General features: G+C 40.7%; 1 protein-coding gene across 5 annotated transcripts; it reads left to right on the top strand.

The window, feature by feature from the left end:
* The first annotated feature begins 508 nt into the window (after positions 1-508).
* Positions 509-17835, top strand: drd3 (dopamine receptor D3). Of its 5 annotated transcripts, none has more exons than XM_068581622.1 (8): positions 509-708; positions 2466-2795; positions 6705-6817; positions 9394-9530; positions 11477-11670; positions 13677-13742; positions 15037-15406; positions 16862-17835. In XM_068581622.1, the coding sequence occupies exons 2-8, from the start codon at positions 2508-2510 to the stop codon at positions 17071-17073; spliced, it is 1380 nt and encodes a 459-aa protein (XP_068437723.1). In that variant the 5' UTR covers positions 509-708; positions 2466-2507; the 3' UTR covers positions 17074-17835. The 5 variants fall into 5 exon arrangements, with proteins under 5 accessions (XP_068437723.1, XP_068437725.1, XP_068437721.1 ...); XM_068581624.1 differs by having other exon boundaries at positions 16801-17835; XM_068581620.1 differs by having other exon boundaries at positions 15034-15406.
* The last annotated feature ends 2700 nt before the right edge of the window (positions 17836-20535 follow it).

Genomic DNA, 20535 nt, shown 5'->3' with positions numbered 1-20535 from the left:
GGGGTTTTCTCTTTTTTTTTTCTTGATAGGGGGTTAGAGGGTGACCCATAGGAAGCCAGAGCCACAATATCAGTCTATACGTTTCTTTTTAATGCCTTTACGCAGCCTGACCCAATTTTCGCTCTGGTTTGACGAGGCCAACACAAAGCTATTTTTGTGCGGATGTCACTTCCAGCAAAGCACGACCCAGACTGGTTCAGGGTCATGCTGAGGAGTAAAAGCCACGGGACAAGACTGAAGCACAATTGAAGCTCACGCTTGTTCCTACGTGTTATTTACACTATGTGTACAATATTAAAGAGAAAACAATTCATCGTGGGATGGAGGTTGAATTAATTGGCCACAGTAAATTGCCACTGCATCACTGAACGCACAAGGGGAGACACCTGACGTCTCCAGCACGTAGGCGCTCGTACTCCCGTGTGGCTGCAAAATCAGAGCAACCTCAGCGCGTGTTGCTGCCAGCCACACAGCCACACAGCCACACAGGCACACAGCGGCGGTGGAAATGGAGTGATAGCGAGGGGTTCTTCTGTGAGCTTCCCACATTCCCGCTCGCCTGTGCGCAATGGCACCGCGCGCTCCTGCTGCTCCCCCACTGCTCGCGTCGCAGTGCTGGGCGCGATGACCGGATAACTTTTAAACCTGCATGAATGACGCTTTTTCTGGATGGCATCTGATGAATTCTTCACTGGGAAACAGTAACAGGTAAGTCTGTTTTCTTATTTTGCCTTGTTTGAAAACATTGTTATAAAAAGTCAATTAAACATCCTTTTTAAGTTTTCTTTTCTTTCTTTTTTTTGCTTTTGCTTTTTCTGCTTCAATGTTTGATACTTAAATGTGATTATTAACTGCTGCATTTGTTTGCTAATAGTTTCATTGATAGCGCTCCGATAGGGGATCATATGGGGAAATCATTTTTCCGCAACTCATATGTTCCTGGACATATATTTGACCCCAATCTTTCTCGAGGCGGGATGAGGAGCCCGATAAGATGCTCTATTTCGTAATTTAATTACATTTTTTCGATTAGGGTTTGATTTGCACGAATCAAGTTTCCATGGGGCTTTAATACATTTGGAAAAATAGATTATGTTTGGCTCCCATAAACTCCAGTCAATTGATCCAAAATGAATATTGCTCTAATGCTCCTTCCACTACACCCTCCCTAATGGCTTAAGAGCAGACATCAACGTATGCATGTGCAATGCAGGGGTTGCTGATGGCCACACACACACACACACACACACACACACACACACACACACACACACACACACACACACACACACACACACACACACACACACACACTTGTAGAAGGTCAGAGTTTTGCAAATGGACATTGATAAATATGAAACACAAAAGAGTGAAGAGGCAAATCAAATTCAACTGGATTTACAATATATCACCAGGCCATTTGGGCACTGCGCAGCCTTGTATAGTTTCCCAAGATTAAAAAAAAAAGTGTATAGAAAGATGTTTTTGGAGTTGCATTACTCGTGACCTGTCAAGCCTGATTTTGTCATAAACTCACTCCCTTTAGGAGACTTCAAGGTGGTTGGGATCAGCGGCTGTTTTTTTGTGTGTTTTTTTTGGTGCTTCTAGATTCTCTTGTGGACAGTCATATGATACACAGTCATCGAGGCACTGAGTGGAATTATGGGTTGAGAAAAATCTTTAAAAGCCTCCTGGAGTTAAGCCAGGTCTCAAAGTGATCCTAGATTCTCGGTGTCGTTCTCCCTATTTCTGTCACAGAAAGAGAAGGAGGGGGGAGCTGGATAAGATGGATCAGTTTGTTTAACATGTACGCGGCGCTGTTATCTGGATTCAGCCCAGATGGAGAGGATTGAGAATACATGAGAGGAAGGATGGAGTGTGAGGAGTAGAGCCCGGGACCAGAGCCAACCGAACCGCTCAGGGTGGAAGCACAGACTTATTACCCCTCCCTGATGAGCTAACCTCACTGACAGTGCTCAGAGGCACACTGCCAGCACCTCATTAAAGTTACCATCTCTGCTTTGAACTCGCTGTTAGCTGTGTTAAAAGCCATGAGCAGGAAGGAAGGGGATAACGGCTGACTGGAATAATCAGAAAGGCATTGTCAATGAAGTTTGCAGTTGAGTGTGGATTTCTGCTGAGTCTTCATGGAGTGGCTTGTCTGAGCCATGGCGTTGAGGAGGCATCAATGTGTGCCTCCATTTCATGCAGGGAACATGACTGCAGGGATGCGTTCGACTCTGTAATTCATCAGTTCATCTGACTGTTACAAGGAGCCAAGAGATGTTTCCCAGCAGGCATCTGACCTGAAAGGATGCGGCACCCCCCCCCATCATCTGATGGCTAATATGTAACTTTAATCTAGTGAGATGTGAGACTCCTTGAGTCTGTGTGTGAGACTCCAAAAGAGAGAATGCTACCTGATGAATGGGTCAACACCAAACTATGCTGTTTGTCTTTGGCAGGTCTGTCAAACATCTCCCCTCCCATGTCACCGGGACGTCTCCATGGCGATGTTTAGCAGCGCAGAGCGGGCCTGGAACGAATCAGATGGCCTCGGATGGGACTCGGAGAGGAATGAGAGCTCAGAGGCGTCGGGCCGGGAGGAGCGCAACTACTACGCCATGTTGTTCTCGCTGCTCATCCTGGCCATCGTGTTTGGAAACGTGCTGGTGTGCCTGGCCGTGCTGAGGGAGCGCTCCCTCCAGACGACCACCAACTACCTGGTGGTCAGCCTGGCCGTGGCCGACCTGCTGGTGGCCTCGCTGGTCATGCCCTGGGCTGTGTACCTGGAGGTGAGGATGTGTCTGATGCTCTTAACCCTTTTTAGTCTGACGTACATCACATATTATTTCGTTTCAGTTTATTTCAAAATAGATAGATCAACGGTGGATGACACTTTTTTTGTTTTATGCAGTTGAATTGGCTTTAAACAATTGATCCATCACGTTTATCTTCTTGTTTTAACTGTTTATCAATACATTTGTGCTGATTATATAACTTATTACTTTTGGATGTTTAAAAAAAAAAAAAATCAATGACTGGGCTCGAGCTCTGAAGGGAAAGAAAGTGGAGAGGAAGTGCAGAGGATGCAAGAGATTAAACTACAGATGCTTGGCAGTGAAGGAGATGCTGACGAGAGAGGATAACAGAGGAGAAAGATGTTTGTGTCGAGAGAAAAAGATCATTTCGAGCTTGTGATATGTGTGGATGATAGGAAGACGGTAATGATGATAAAGGGGGTTTAGATAGTGCTTCACCATTCATGTAGATCACACATAATTGCTAAGGGACCTTTTTAATATGAACAAATTATGACTTAATTTGCTTCAGGTAATTGCCAGAGCTTCAAATGGCTTAGAAGCAATCGCAAACCTGTGAATTTCTTTTTTTGTAAACCTTTCATTATTGGGTTTTGCGGTCAAATATAGTCTTTAAGAATATGCCATCTAGAAACATAAAGGAGGGGGCAAGGACCTTGCTACAACTGTAACACACGCACATATATAAGAATCGTTGAGATACGACATTAATGTGCTTTTGAACATCCTCATTGTCATCAAAGCCTCTGGGTCAAATTGATATTTATGTTTGCTATTATTTTGTATCTGCCCTTCACAGATTATGTGTGTGTGTGTGTGTGTATATATATATATATATATATATATATATATATATATATATATATATATATATGAATCGTGGAGATACGCCATTAATGTACTGTTTAACAACCTCATTGTCATCAAAGCCTCTGGGTCAAATTGATATTAATGTTTGCTATTATTGAGTATTTGCCCTTCATAGATTATCTGCTAGTGTCACATGGTTTATCTGCTAATTGTTAATTTCCTCAGCCTCCATCTGTGTGGTGCTGTACAGTAACTCCATTAACTGTACAGGCGTACGACACAATACTACTAAATGCACTGCATATGTGTTCTGTTTGTGTAAACTGAGCACACAAGCGTGCGCGTGTGTGCGTATGTGTGTGTGTGTGTGTGTGTGTGTGTGTGGGAGAAGCTCGGGGGTGTCGAGTGTCTGGCTCAACGTGAGGTCTAAAAATCATCTGCTTGAAGTCCAGTTATGTTTAACAAGCAGCCACCCTGCTGCCCATAGTTTGCTCACTGTCAGCAGAAAGCACTGTTTCTCACAGTGTGCAGAAGATTCAACAGCAGGTCAACCATGAACAAAATAAAATAAATTAACACACTCAGTGGGCAGAAGCTGACAAATTAAACATGATCATATCCTGAAAGGTAATTGTAGGTCAGTAGAAACCGTGTCTGGATTCAGTCATGAGGTGGTTGAACTTCCACGCAGGCAGTCATGCTGTTAGAGCATGTGCTACTTTTTTTCATTTAACATTCAAAGGGGAGACAATCCCTTAAGGAATGAGCCATTAAAAGATAGTATGACATAAAGGTGTAATATTTATTAATTTAGCAGGAAAGTAAAGGTCAACGATGTCTTGGATAAGACTGGGAGAATTAGACCGGAGTCAAAGGCTTCCATAACCCTGCGAGCTCTAATCACAGGGATGGAGGATCAGCCTGTTGTGACCTGAGGGTTGCTGGTTTGCATCTGCAGGTGTGTTACTGAGTAGCTCTCGCCACACCTCTCTGCAGGTACCCATCATTTGCCCTTGAGCAAGCCATCATATCCCTGGATGGCACAGTTGATGTATGACTTATACTTAGAGGAGAGAGCTCACTTTCCAGATCTTTAAGGATGCCGCTCGGCCTCAGCAAATGTCTGTTGAAGCAGCTTTGTTTGTAGTGCGGAGCTTGCCCCCTTTTTCAGTCCAAGATTTTATCAGTGGGGTTTTATTAAGCGGAGAACAAAGAGAACTGACAGGGAACACAAGATTAAGCGATACAAAGGTCTTGCACACCCTGCGGATTTACCCTTCGGTCAACATTTTGTTCCTCAGACTTTTGTCAAGAAAGGTATCTAAAAAAGGCTTCATCATCTGCACCTGTTTCCTCATCATTTAAAAATAGTAGTTTATTCTAACTTACTATTTTTACTTGAAACAGAACTGATCCCTCTGACAGATACTCCATCTCCTGTGCCAGCGTCTTGATAATTGCTGCTCCTGCTTGGTATTTTTTTCTAAAAACATTTAGGAGACTCGAGGGCTGTGAAAGTATAGATCACATACTGAATGTTCAAACACAGACAATATGAAGTGTCTGCGAGCCCCACTGAGTCACCATCATTATACTCACACACACTTTTCAATATGTGCCCACGTCTACATGAGTCTTTTTGTGTGAGGGGGTGACTGAGTACAAATACAAGTACTGTGTGCACGCTGTGCATATATGATGTGTGCATTAGTCTTATTTCTATCGCTAAGAAAACCAATTTAGATTAAAAGATTTATAGTGCAAAGCCAAAGGACATTTTCCATATGCCATGCCCCAGTTCCATATATATATATATATATATATATATATATATATATATATATATATATATATATATATATATATATATATATATATACACTAATTGTCATAGAATACTGTTTTTACAGTTAAAGAAATCTGCATACTTTCATAATTTTCTAAGATCTTTGTTTCTCACATCCACCGACAATTTATCAGATTTTTAAGGCTGTAAGCAGCTCCTTTATTTCCTTTGTGCAACGCATACTGTACATGTTTTTGTCACTTCTCCCAAGAAAATAATGATTCCAGGGCTTCCCAATGTGCAATTTAATTGCATATTTGGTGACATGCCCCCCGCCTGCTTAACATCCACATCTTTTGAACCTAATGTCATCAGCTTGCAGAGAACATTATGCAACTGTTTCACAGACTCAGTGGTACTAACCATGTCAAGTTAACAGATTTGAATGTGTAAAATTGGTGCAGTGCTCTTTTAAAAATGGTATAGGAACGACTATAAATGGGTACGTGGTTAGGTTTTTAGTGAGAGTTGTGTTAACGCAACGAACGACAGCAGTGAATGTTTCCACACTAGTGTGTTTGTCTCTGTTTATGTGCGATGACTGCGGTCTCTGTGAGAGAGAAATTGCTGTCTATTTACATCTTCTTGCATGCGTATGTGCGTGTGTTCCTGTGCATACCCCCATGTGTGCCTTCCGCTTCTCTTTGTAGGCGTATTCCCATCTTGGGCTCAGCATTCATGCGATGGAGCTTCGATCCCATTTATCTTTGTCAGACAGTTATTACCAGGCATCATGGTTAATCTATAAGTCTATAGGCTACAGGAGAGAAAACCGTCGGCCTGGGCATTACTCTGAGAAGGTTTGGGGTCTTTAGAAGGGCGGACAATGTCTTTTGGAAATTGAAAATATCCTTAAGGATGCTTGAATGTTATTCATGGTGCATCATCAAAGGACATTGACACTTTGCCCCCTGCATCTTGTGTTATCTGAGCACAAGTGACAAACATATTTAATGCATGCATACATTTGCCTCATTAATATATCACATTAGCATAAACGCTTACGTTGAATATCAAGGTGAATGAGGAAGTATTTCTGGCCTCTTATTCTTCCTAACCCTTCCATTTAACTTGGGTGAAACTATCCTCATGTGTGCATTTTCTCCTCTTCCTTGCCCTTCTGTCACATGTGCAAGTGCGTGCGCTCAATAGGTGCGTCACACTTCACGGTGAGGAAGAGAAAGAGAAACGTGTGCGTTGATAATCTGCCTGTCTGTCCTGTGCAGGTGGTCGGCGGTGCCTGGCTTTTCAGCCGGCTCTACTGTAACGTCTTTGTCACGCTAGATGTGATGATGTGCACCGCCAGTATCCTCAACCTGTGTGCCATCAGCATTGACAGGTGAGTGTGCAGTGTGTGTGTGTGTGTGTGTGTGTGTGTGTGTGTGTGTGTGTGTGTGTGTGTGTGTGCGTGCGTGTTTACCTCCATGCTGCAGTTATATTTTATGACTAAAGACATTTGCTGGGACACCTCTTGTGTAAATGTCATATCTACATTTTTCAAGGTCTTATTCGTTTCTTAACCTCAACTGACAGACACTTCAAAACGTCCCTGGAGAAAGAATATATTTCCCATCTTGCTCATATCCTCTTGATAAATGTGTGTCAGTGTGTATTCGTGCGTGTGGTTGATAGAATGAAAGACCGTGACTCGCGAGGAAGATACAAAAGAATAAGAGGAGGTTGTGTTTTTTTTACTTGATGATCTAGGTGAAGGTGTGTTTACATTTCATTTGCTGTGTATTTGTTTGCATTAATGAAGGAGGAACTGTGCCATGCATCCGTTTGAACCTATACATCTTGTATTTTAATTATTTATTTGCTTACTTGTATTCTTGTGTCACAGTTAATATTTAATCGCTCTACGGTTTTTGAACTTACACCTACAAGCGTCAAGAGTTCAACTATATAATTAATTAGGAACTACATAAGCACTGGAGCTATGTATTCATACATTGAATATGTACTTTCAGATGACCGCTTTGATAAGATACTTGTGTCCTCAGGTTCAAAGCTGGTTTACTATTACTGACCAGGCAAAGCGACAGCTACCAGTGGACCTCACAGTCCTATAGGTCACCATGCATCTGTTAGTTTTTTGTGCCTTATTATTTACGAATTACATGCCTCTAACTTGTAGTGTCAAAATTGATTTATAACCAAAGTAATTGCATTATATTGTATATCACAAAGTGCTTATACAATAACAATTTATCCAACTACAATGTGAAAACTTGTAGTGGTGAACCCACATAGAAGAATCACACCAGTCTGCAGCTTCCCTTTGCTTTACGGAGCTTTAAAGTGAGTGTTAGCTCATTTCAACTTGTGTTTCCCTCTCATCATTCTCATAAGAGTGTTGTTCTCAGCGGCAACAGGCAGTTCTTTTCAGGGAAATAACTCTAAAAACTCACTGTAAAGTACCTGCTCGGCACTCAATGTCAAATAGACAAAGTTGGAGTCCAGCTGGTGAACAGGCAGAACATTTAGCAGCTAAAGGGACAATTATATCCCTCAGTAGAGACCAAAAAGGAGCTAAAAGAGCGATACTATTAGACATACATTGGTCAGAAACATGACTCCATGACGATTGTTGTTCTGTGACTGCTGAATGTGCAAACAGGCAACTGTCTGCTTCCATGTTAACCATACCAACTTACTGTAATAAGAGATGGTAAGTCAGTGTTGTTACAACCTTTTTCTGCTGCCCCCAGTTGACCAATGGCTTAGATTACAACAAAAGAGTTTACGCATGCACACACAAAACCTTGCAGCCAGGACTAACTCTCAATGGAAACTTAGAGGCAACATGGTATGTTTAAAGCAGATGGTTAATCAGGTCATGGTCATGGACAATACAAAGATACCAAACCCCCTTTTTTTTAAATAATTGCACATGGTTACATACCTGCTGTTATCCGCGTTTGAGTGAAGGGGATGACGCTCTTTGGAGCCCTGTGGTTCTCTGTGATTGATTACAGGACGAGGTAACAGCGTCGCCACAGCACCACATACTTTGTGAGGTGCTGAATTAAAGCGAGGCACCAGAGGCATTCGGTGTCACTGATAGCACTCAGCACACCTGCATTACCGTTGCGACCGCATCGTTTATTCATGAGTTTATTGCAATCGTTTGTGTGATAGTCGGGAAGATTTGTCGGCCGTTCAGAGGAAGAGTCAAAGCAGGCTATTCCTTCACCTTCCAACGTCAAGGTGAAGTGTTTGCGCAGGTACGTACAACAGAGGGAATGTTTTGAGTGGCGTCTCAGAACACATGAGCCTTGTTTCATCCTCAAATAAAAGTGTGACTCAAAGCAGCACTTGATCAATAAATCACGTCCATAACGTTTTACCTACTGCACTTTTTGATCTTCCCTCTCATTCACCAGGCAGCAGCACTGCACGAGGGAAGAGTATTTTTAGTGGACGGCTGTGCTCCGGGTTTGGCCCTGCATTTTGCCTAGAGAAGTACCAGTGTAATTAGTCTGATGAGGATAAACAATCGTGGCAGTTATCTGGCTCTAAACAACATAACATCACATCCATTTTGGGTCGGGGTCCAGCGTAATTGCTGCCTCTTCCGAGCCTAGTTTTCCTGCGCTCATTATATACTCTTGGCGTCCTGTGTGCTGATTAACTCTTAAATCAAAGCTCCACTTGATGTATTGCTGAATACCCAAATTGTTTATGTAGAAAAATAGAAATGCCTGTTTTTCTGCTCCATTGTTATTCTTTATATTATCCGCTTCCTCCCATCAGTGCATTTCTTGGCATCACTAAAGTCCAGTTATTTTCAAGGGGGCTCTTTTTCTCCTTTGAATTGTTCCATTTTACTGTACTATATCGGCAATTTTATCTTTATTCAAACGTCTCTGTGCGCACATATTTTCAAAGACAATAATACGTGTGTGTCTGCAGGTACACAGCAGTGGTGATGCCCCTCTTTTACAACACCACCCATTGCTCCAGGAAGAGAGTTTTTATGATGATTGCCACCGTGTGGGTCCTGGCCTTCACTGTCTCCTGTCCACTGCTGTTTGGTTTCAACACCACAGGTCAGATCAACGACATTAAGACTCCAACGTGCTTGAGATGCATCGTGGTTAACAATCAATGATCAGGATGCAAAATAGATTTCAAGGCATTGTGTGACTATGAAAATCAGAGTCAAAATTCTGCTTTTTAGGGTCAATGGTGGGACATGACATGCGATCCAGAATGGATTGTTGAAGTGCACTCCCTCAATTTAGCATGTCAGAGTCAATTCAATAGTCATGGACTGTACTACTAAAATGTTGAATACTTTTCTGTGACTGTGTTTTGAGCTGTTAAGGCTGAGAAAATAATCACTGAGACTTGCTACTTCAAGTGTTATAAACTGGAGCATGTTGAGTTTCAAAGACATGGCATGTGTCATATCGTGCAGTTAGTAATCAGAAGCGGCTGAGGGGGAGAGTTGTAACTCAAAGTCACAGTTATTCTGAAAATCTTACTGCTTAACAAAACAAATCTGCAAAATGGTGCAAAAGTGCAAAAAGTACCAATATCTTTGATGCAGCTCATTTAAAAACACGAATACACAATTTTTTTTGCATTTGGTTTCACTTGTTAATGTAAATAAGTAGTTATACTATATTACCTGTTTAAATGCACTGACAACGAGGTTACCAAGGAAGGTAATTTGGTCTTTGAAAATGTCTGAGAGCTCACAATTTGCAATAACAGGCATTTTTTGGGGGGTAATGTATTAAAGCCACTGGAAATTTGTAAAAAGCATACCGGTATATAATATCATAGCATCCACTCAAATCTGAGGGGAAATTAAGCTTCAAAACTACCACAAAATCAAGTTTTTTAAAAAAGTATAATTTTATTATTTAGACCATTTTTCAAGAGAAATAAATCACATTTTCTCTCACTTGTTTTGACCATTTAGATAAACTGTGCATCTGCTAATGATAAACTTCATCATTGCTAATATTATTATTTTAGTTATTAGTGATGGATAGTGATAGATTGAAGTGGAAAATGCCCTTTTTTAACTTTCAAATATTGCAATGGAGGTTGAATGAGGTTACTGTGTGAGGAGAAATGAGGACAAGTGTGTCTTTGATAATTATGATGGGTGTTTTGGGGTATTATTTATGTTCTACATAAATGAACAATAACTTACTTGCTGTGCCAATGAAAGTGTGTCTTCTGCATTTCTGCGACCAAGAATGAACCACCAAACAATAAAACGAAAAAGAGACTTTGATTTTTAATAAGCACTGATACACGACTGCACACACACAATCAAGGGCATTAGTCAGAAACAATGTAAAGCTACGAACAGAGATACGGACATTTGGTTTAGTCCACTTACAATCAATGCAAGATAATGGCTGCTGCAGGAATCCAGCTTGTTTGTCAGTATGCAACCACGCATCAACATTGGAAGGAGGGACCAGTGGGTTCACATGAGGTCCAGGGTCCTTCACCGCCCTTCAAAAGAAAGGCATTGTAAAAAAAGAACAGCTCTGCTAGACAAAAACTCTGCCTCACAAAACAATATGAATCTAGAAACTGAAGCTCGTCTGGAATGTGGCTAGAAATAGATTTGATCTGTTCTCTTCTATCTGTCTCTGTATTGAGGTATGTTGTATTGATCCAGTGGAATATCCACGGAGAGCCAACTCACTTAAGTTTGTTCATGCCACTGACATGTAATATGTATTTCACAGCTGTGCCCAGGGAACAGAACTGTTAGCTCACTTGATAGATATTTAAATCTAAATTGATCTACACCCTATTATTATTTCAATTAGGCTTATTCTGATTTAATTGCGCAATTATTGTCGAATCAATCACACCTCCATCTCACAGTATAATTTAGTATGCATGCAGAATATGAAAGGAGACAAGTCATGAAGGTTATTTTCACCGGGGTCAGGGGTTGGCGATAAATGACGCCTGTGAGTTTTAGGCCGTTTTGCGTCACAATGTTTTGTTTTTGACTCAGATGACCCCATGGTGTGCTCCATCTCCAACCCCAACTTTGTGATCTACTCCTCCGTGGTGTCCTTCTACCTGCCGTTCATTGTCACTCTGCTGGTCTACATCCGCATCTACATCTTCCTCAGGATGAGGCGAAAGAGGATCATCTTCGGCCAGGCCAGCAGGAAGGTGCAGCCAGGCGCACCTCCGCCGTGTGTGGTGAGACCCTTATCTTATTTCCTTTGTCAGTGTTTTCACTTTTACTAAATGATGGTACTCCAGCTGCAAATATAAAGATTTTTCATAATTTATTCATGATTTTCTTACATTATAAACTCCATATATGTATTATTGTTCGTTACTTATTTATGTCTACTAACACTAATGACTGCAGACCTGATGGTGTAATATCATATATTTATGACTTGTTAACATTTAGATTTATTAATGTATAAATCTGTTGGCTTATTAGAAGCCCTTGACCTCTAATTGTTGACTAATTACTTGACTGTTAATGACTCAAGAACCAGTGACATTTTTCACATCTTGTCAACTGAAAAGTTATTTTATCAACAGCTTATAATTGATCTATAAAGCATTAGTCATTGATTTAATAACCATTAATCCAGGAATCAGTTACAGTCTGTAAACCCTTGTATGAAGGTTGTCTTATTAGAAAGTGGTACTTGAACTATTGTACAAAGAAATGTACCATCATACACCATTATATAACCTTTTGGATCTGATAGTGTAAAGTCAAAACTACAAGGTGGTAATGCTCAGAATAATTCTGCAGTTTGTTCCTAATGAGCTGATTCTTGGTAGATTTTTTTCCTCAACCAAAACCTTGTATTTCTCATGTGGATACAGTCTCTCTCCTTCATTCACATTCACTTTCTTTATACTCATAATTACTTGCAAATTACAATTTACATTTATCTTTGACCTTTTCTGTCGGACCTTAGTAGTAAAACTTTCCCAAAAGCCTTATTAGAGTCTAAGAAAATAATATAGTCCCGAAACACTCTGTAAAATAAGTAATTTGCAGGTTAAAATGTTCAGAGTAAATGTAGGCTGCGTGCCATTCGCCTTTCAGATAGTCATGGATGAAATGTGTTAAAACTAATTATAGTTTGGTTTCCGAGCAGCGAACACGGCTGTCACCCCCCCCAAAAAATGAAGTTGTTATTAAAAATACTTGTCAAGTAAAACATTTTCCGTTTAATAACTAGGAATGTTCTCTGCACTGGCCTCAGTCTTTGAGGTCATTTACACAACACCATATCAGTTCTTGGAGGATAAAGGAGGATAGAAAAAAAAAAACACAAACAACTATATATATATATATATATATATATATATATATATATATATATATATATATATATATATATATATATATATATATATATATATGGTCAATGAAATAGGAAGGATCTCTCTGCTAAGGGATTTATGTTCATTTTGAGAAGCAATTGGACTTTTGTTCTCAACCAGCTGTCAGGCCTTTGATCATATCCATCACTCTAGTACTCATCACAATTACATCTATCATACAAATGACGGCTTTATCTCCTAACCTTGGTCAAGGAGACCACAGGTCATGTTCTGTGCATCTGTATGTTTAAAAAATCTGGTGTATAAAATCTCATTTGAATTATATCCTGTAACATGACCAGCATTTCCATATCCAGAAGCGTCCTGTGTTATGTGGTTCCTCTCCATGTTTCCCTTCATTGCACACTAATTCACAGTCAAGTCATCGTAACAGCAGTTAACAAATAATTGGTTGTGGTTGAGCCTCAGTTTTGGGATCTCATCCATGGGTAAGATCCAAGTCCTGGAAGAGATCAGACTGATAGAGTTATAATGGAAGTGTGTTTTGAAAATAACATAATGCGACTCAGTCGACTGAGGGGTATTGATATGAAGAAGTGACTTATCTTTATTCCTGCTGTGAGCTTTAATTGAGTCACGCAGCGTCGGAAGCGAAAAAACATAACAGATGTGAATCCTAATTTATGTCGTTCTGAGACGCTCACGAAGATTTCTTGGAGGTTTGACAAAACAATCCTCTGAGATACAAAGAGATGAATCAAGAACTTTTCACGGGAATGTCAAAAACCTTCTGTACCTGAAGATTGATGTGGTAGAGCTGTTTGGATACGATAAAGGGGTTTAAGTATTTCTCTGAAAAAACATTCTCTATCCCTCTCATTTCCTAGGAGACATGTCTGCAAGAAGAGACTCCCAAGGCAAAGCAAGACTTGTCCCCTATAAGGATTAAAGTGGTAGGTGCTATTATAAACTAGAGATGCAACACAATTGTTCTTGAATAGATCTTTTTCAGTGCTCTAGTTTTGCAGAATGCAGCTCAGCCTCACTAACTCTCTATCTCAACTATCGACTGTGTTGGCGTATTGTGACACGATAGCACGCAAGGTGGTTCTGTTTTTAGCTTTTCATGTGAGTCTGTTCGCTTGTATAATCATGCACACTTGAGTTTGGCATCCTGCTTTGTGGCCACAGCCCCGTGTTTGAGAAGGAGCTGATAATTGCGATTCTGAAGCGTGGCTTTTGTCACCTGGTCACCTGCCAGATGAGCAAAGTCTGTGGGTGACGCACTGCAGCACCTGCATATTCCACCGACTGCTCAAAGGCGGCAATAATAATGATCTGTATGGCTTTCACCTGAGGAAAATGTGTGACGTGAAGATTGTAATTTAGGTTTCGGGCTGTACTGAAAATACACATTAAACATCCAGAGGCACATCAAAAAGGTTGCAATTTTGTTGTTTGTTTTTTAAAGTGGAAATATTTGCTGTAGAGTGATGTATGCATAACATTAACTGTGCATTTGTCATTTAAAAACTGGGAGTGGAGGTGCCACTTGATTCACTGGAGTAGTCTCAGCGTCTTAACACTTTCCAAATGAGGTCGAAAGCAGGTCCAGAACGTAATAACTTCAATGTGTAGGATAATTAACAGAGCAATGAACTGTGATTACTTCAAATTAAATTGTTAAAGCCTCAGTTTTTTGTTTGGGGCATTTTAGACAGCAGAACAAGCTGAAAACATAAGATTGACACATTACTACCATATTAAGTTATTAGCAAACAGTCATATATACACAATGACCAGAGACATTTAAGCTTGTGTTTCTTGACATCTGTCAAATGTCCAATATTCCGTCCTTTCGCCATGTTTTGGTCTCCGCTAACTCTAAAGGCGTCTATGTTTACCAGATGACCGCTAACGTTGTCTGTCATTTGGTGCTTGACAGGTAGCATCCAGTAGTGGAGGATTATCAGAGCTTTTTTCCTGAAATGTGCTGCCTGCTGTTGTTGAGAGTGAACCAAAAGATTAAAGCTCAGGGGCTCTGAGATTGGTGATAATTCTGAAACTGGTTCGTCTCTACAACCGGCACCTTCTATATTTCACTTGAAGTTTTGTTGATTGCCTAAAATTATTTGTGCATCTTTAATGACTTAACATAGAAGGAAACTATTGCGATGACTACATTGTTAAATATGTGCGATGATTGTATGGCATCCCCTCATTGGGTATCATTTGTCCCGACAGCAGACTGTAGAGCCTTCAGGTCCATCCAAGCCCAACCTTTTGTCAGGATGCCTGTGGCGCAAATGGCCAAAGACGGGACCGGTGGAAAACCCTATGATGCCCCCAGTGGACACGCAGAATTGCTGCAGCATAAGCCACGCCTCCTGCGGTCGCACCGAGCTGGATCTGGAGCAGCAGCGAGAGGAAGAAGAGGCTGAGGACAACAACCAGAATGAGCGGCCTTCTGTCAGGATGGGCTGCGAGGTGAAGGATCTGTCAAATGGACGAACACACACGTCACTGCGGCCGATGGCTCATTCCATCAATAATCCACGATTCAGGAGCATGCACGCACGGGAGAAAAAGGCTACTCAGATGCTGGCCATTGTTCTCGGTGAGTGGAAATTGTCCTAAATGGGATAAGCTGAATGAAAATGTGAATGTCACGGAAACACCTAATGTAGGCAATTTTAGAGAAAGTTATCCTGCTCCAACTCCTTTAACATTTCCGTGATGGTCTTTTCTGCCTAAAGTCCCCGGTCACCTGTTCTGTCTCTCGCCTGGTGGTGATGGCACCAGCATATTTTCTTACTGTGTGCATCGACTGCATATTTTGCAGAGCCACAATAAATCAAGTTCAAATGTCATAAATGTCTGGCTGGTTCCGCGATCACAGTGTGTGTCCACACACGCTGTAGCTCCTGACACAGCTTCCACACGCTCCAATTATCAGCCAGGTTGCTACAAGGCTGGTCAAGTTAACTCTGGCTGGCAATAGATCTTGCTGAAAAAAAAAATGTAATCAGAGGTGTCTCATTACATTACGCTAGTGTCAGTGGAAAATTTGGCTCACATTTAGAAAATGATTTCCCGTCCCGCCCACTAACCACCTGCTTTTCAGCCAACAGACCGCTGATTTTATGACCCCAATTATAGTGCTTGAATTTGATGTTTCAAGTGTGCTGCAGCATTCGTAGTTGTTTAAAAATAATAAGTGTCTTGCTGGCTGCTGCTCAGCAAAAGTGACTTCAACACTTGCCTATATTTAACACACAATTGAGGTTAATTGGGAACCAAAAGTGTTAACATTGACACCTCACTAAGCTTGGCAAGCTTTTCATTCTAGCATGAATACAATCTCAATTTTAAATGAGCAGGGAATAATTAGGAATCATCCTTGTTTTCTAAGCTTTGGGTCTTTTAAATGAAAGTATAATAATATGAAAATAAAAGAGGTCAACAGTAGGGGCCCACCACAGAATGTGTTGGTTGAAATAACTAGGAGATGTTTTATCAGATGTAGTGTTACCTAACGAATACTAACACCATGAGATGTGTTTAATAGCTGCATATTGGGTATTTTTCAAGCGTAACCACACTAATAACAATGTATTTCATATTATATTATTATTCATTATTAGCTGACTTTAAGCTTTGAAAGTAACTCATTGTTACTGTTGTTAGTAAGCTAGCTAGTTAACTGGGCATGCTCATATATTCGGTTGGTACTCTAAACTCAGATATAAGAGCAGTATATATATATTACCTATAAACCCACATAATAACAAAATAATTAGCCAATGACTACATTTATTGTACATTATTGGCTAATTCTGGAAGAATTGCTAGATGAGGCTACTACTGTATAGCAAGCTAGCTAGATAGTCGAGCATGCTAACATATGCAGTGTACAACCCAGCAGATAAACAAACTGTTTCTTACAATTTTGCTCTTGTGTTTTTGGTTTTTGCCCTCTCTCTTTACCTCTCTGCTCTCTGGCTGCTCCAGGGGTGTTTCTCATCTGCTGGCTGCCTTTCTTTGTGACTCACATTCTGAACACCCACTGCAGGACATGCTACGTGCCTCCTGGGCTTTACAGTGCTTTCACCTGGCTGGGTTATGTCAACAGTGCCCTCAACCCTATTATCTACACCACCTTCAACATTGAGTTCAGACGGGCCTTCATCAAGATCCTCAGCTGCTGAGGAAGACAGTGCGTCAGGACAATTAAAATGGAAATTAGGGTGCGCACTCAAGCATGGTGCATATTGTAAACAGTGACCGCAGATGTACGCTGGTCATGGTCCACATAAGCAAACTTGTCCCAGGAGTTACACAGCAGAAGCAAGGTGAAGCATGAAAAACAACACTCTGTGGTACGCAATAAATAAATAAATAAAAAGAGGCTATTACTTCAAAACAGGGTTTTTTCTCAACAGGGCTGAGACTCCATTTGAACAGCAGTACTCCTCAAATAAGACCTACATTTTTAATGCAGACAGTCGTCATACCACAAGTTGTTCGACTTTATTGTGAAATATCTTGTACATTATGTGTGCTGCTCTTTGGCACAGGACTTTCCAATCGATGTACGCCTGGAAGCTCTTTGGAGCCAAGATGAAGAGGCTGATTAATTGATCGTAGAGCCGCGGGCCATTTGGTCCTGGGGCCGCTGCACTGTGTGGATTAACTGATGATTTTCACCTTCCCCTTTCACCTCGTATTCACTATCATCACCATTGGTTACCCTCCAGTGCATGCACACACAAACTGTCAGAGGCGTTCACTTGAATATTAGCTGGAAGGATCGTTTTTGGACCCTGCCAAGACTCACATCATTTTGAAGATTGTCATACATGTTGATGTGGAAGCATTGTGCTCAATGTGAGATTTTGATGTAAATCACAGTGAAAACCATTTCAGTGTTTTCTTAAAGGGACAGTTTGTTCATTGGCAAAAAAGTCCCTTAAATTTAGAGTTGCCTGCTGGCTAGCAGGAGCTTTGTGATATTAATAATCAAGCAGGATTGTAAATTGTGATGTGAGCAGGACTGTCATGCACAGAGCATTTACTGCAGTGTGCTGTAAATAAAAAACTAATGAAATGTTTCCAGGCTATTTATACACATTAGGTATAATGAAGCTTGTGTATGCATTTGGATGTCTCAATGTTGCTGATGATGGGACACACCATCAGATATTGGTGAATAAAAGTCAAGGAGGGATTTCTGGGAGGAACACAAAAGAAACCCAGCTGAGTGAACAGGATATTGGGAGATGTAGAGACAGAAAAAAGAAACATTAGGAGAATGAGGGAAAAACACAACGCAATATCAGGCATGACAGGAGAACAGAGTGGGAAGAAGTAAAGCCAAAAAGAAAATGAATTGAAACATAAGAATCAGAAGTTAGAATCGAGGATACCTGCAGAGAAGCGGAGGCGGGGGAGTCAGCCTTTCTCAGTCTATATTTTAAGCGCTCTTATTTCTCTAAGAAGCATGAACACCTGCACCCCCGACACTTTGTGCCATTGCGTTGACTCTGTCATGTTCCACTGAGACCACTTATAATAATGAAGCACCAGGTGTGTGTGTGTGTGTGTGTGTGCGCATGCGTGCGTGCGTGCGTGCGTGTGTGCGTGCGTGCGTGCGTGCGTGCGTGTGTGTCACTCTATCGACGTATGCTCTGATGTGTGAAGAAACCTCCAGTTTCTGATAAACATAATGCCAATAACAATATATAATATATAAACATCTTTATACAACTAGAATATATGTTTAGGACTTGTTTATATGAGTTAGATAAGTCTTTAAATAAATCTTTAGAATATAAAGACTTAAGGGTGTAATCAGGATATAAACAAACTTGAGATGCGTGGTGTTTGCTCTTCTGTTCTGTAAATTAATTTGAGTGTGAATTAATTCAATTAAAGATGTGTTTTAGGCCGTAAATACCGCACAGCTGTGCACATGTGCTTCTAGATTACACATTCAGAGACAATAATAAAAACTTCCTACACTAAATTAACTGCAAATGAGCTCAAAACTCCAAAGGCTGGGAGTCGATTGATCTCCAGAGGATGAAACATTTAGCTTCATCAAACACATTGATGATATTGCTTGGCATCTTTAACAGCAGTGAAGCTAAAATGTTTGTCTTTAGAGGAAAGGTTACAGGGTCATAAAAACACAAAAGAGTTTCCCATTGGGAGCATGAATGTGATCATCCAATTTCAAGGCAATTAGCTTTTTACATTGAAATAAACATTGTGTGCAAAGTTGGCTTTGTGACGGTGATGCAAGTGCTCGCTGCAGCTCTATAGCTCTAACGTTACTCCACTGCTCGTTTAAGTCGTTACTACAAAACATTAAAAAGATCATACCCAATGCCTGAAGCTCTCCAAGCTGTCTTCTAACAGCCTGAGCCATTGAATCACACTATTCACTGTCTCTTTAAGCTTTTTCTGCTTTCTTTTAGAAAAAATGGCCTTCAAATCTTACTGGCCCTTTAAAAGGTATTGATCCTTCAACCTTAGACTTGCCAAACAGTCTCCCAACAGCCCAATCCACTATATCACACAGCTAAACTCTCTTCAGAGAGACTTTTTTGCTCGTACTCTTTTCCATCCAAGACTTACTGGCTCTTAATAACAATCAAAGCTACAACAGCTTTCCACCTGAGATGGAAAGCAGCGCAGCCACTTCCCTCAACGTTGTCTCACCAAGAGAGACTCGAAGGAGGTTTTGTGTCGGTGAGATGGTCTGACTGGAAAACTACCACATCAGTAGAGCAATAACGTATTGCTAATGCACAAAGACTGGAAAAAATATAGTATATATATACATATATATATATATATACACACACAAAAAAATACTGCCATGGCATGTTATGCTTTACAAAAATGTCAAGAAAAATCATAAAATGATACAAAATGTCATAGCATACGAAATAAAAATATGTCATTCATAAATAATGATAAAATGTCTTCGTAAAGTATAGTATCTCATAGTCTACTATATGCATATATGCATGAATAGAGACATCCACAGGCTGTGGGAGTATTATTAATTGCTGCATGACACGCATGAGTCTGATGTGCACATCTCTGTGAAAACACAAACAGGTGCTTGCCTTTCTTCATGTCTGTATACATTTGTGAGGCGCGCATGATGGAACACGTGTAAATAGGCCTAAGTGAGTGGGGAGGATCAAAGTGAATAAGCTCTTCCATGAGTGAAAGTCAGTGGGAGGGTCTCACAGTATTTATAGTTGAGGATGGCACGTTGAAAGGAGGAATGCGATGAATGTGATGCAGAATCTGCATTATTCTTCAATAGGAAGAGGATGTTTGTGCAAGGGATGGCTCCTCATTATTACTCAGATGTGATCAGACTCCTGTGTGTTTGTATACTGTTCTTCAAAAATCCTTGCTGTTTTGCATGTTTCTGATTAAGGAGGCAAAACACAAAGGGGAAAAAAAAGACTTAACTTAATCACTCCAGTTCCTGCACAAATCTATTTCTGCTTCTTTTCTCTGTCTTCATGGACGTGAGAGGCTTGGTGCGTTTCTGTGGGTGCACGGACAGTGTTGCATTCCTTATAGCAATGCGTAAGGATTAAAGACAGGGGTTGTTACACGCCTTGACTGACATTCAGTCTGTTCTTCCCTTTTTCCACAGTTGCCTCACGCTTTTTTCCACCCACCAGTGTGTCAAAGCAGCACAATAATCATCCTCCCCTC

This window comes from Clinocottus analis, unplaced genomic scaffold (genome assembly GCF_023055335.1).
Source record: "Clinocottus analis isolate CAN_PGR_092001 unplaced genomic scaffold, fCliAna1.0.p SCAF_18, whole genome shotgun sequence".
Taxonomy (NCBI): domain Eukaryota; kingdom Metazoa; phylum Chordata; class Actinopteri; order Perciformes; family Cottidae; genus Clinocottus; species Clinocottus analis.
This window is presented reverse-complemented; position numbering and strand designations above follow the sequence as displayed.

Excerpts from the sequence above, each read along its gene's own strand:
- drd3 (XM_068581620.1), top strand. The coding sequence starts at position 2,508 with ATGGCGATGTTTAGCAGCGCAGAGCGGGCCTGGAACGAATCAGATGGC. Across the intron at positions 13,743-15,033 it reads CCCCTATAAGGATTAAAGTG|CAGACTGTAGAGCCTTCAGG; the intron begins GTAGGTGCTATT and ends TTGTCCCGACAG. Across the intron at positions 15,407-16,861 it reads GATGCTGGCCATTGTTCTCG|GACATGCTACGTGCCTCCTG; the intron begins GTGAGTGGAAAT and ends CACCCACTGCAG.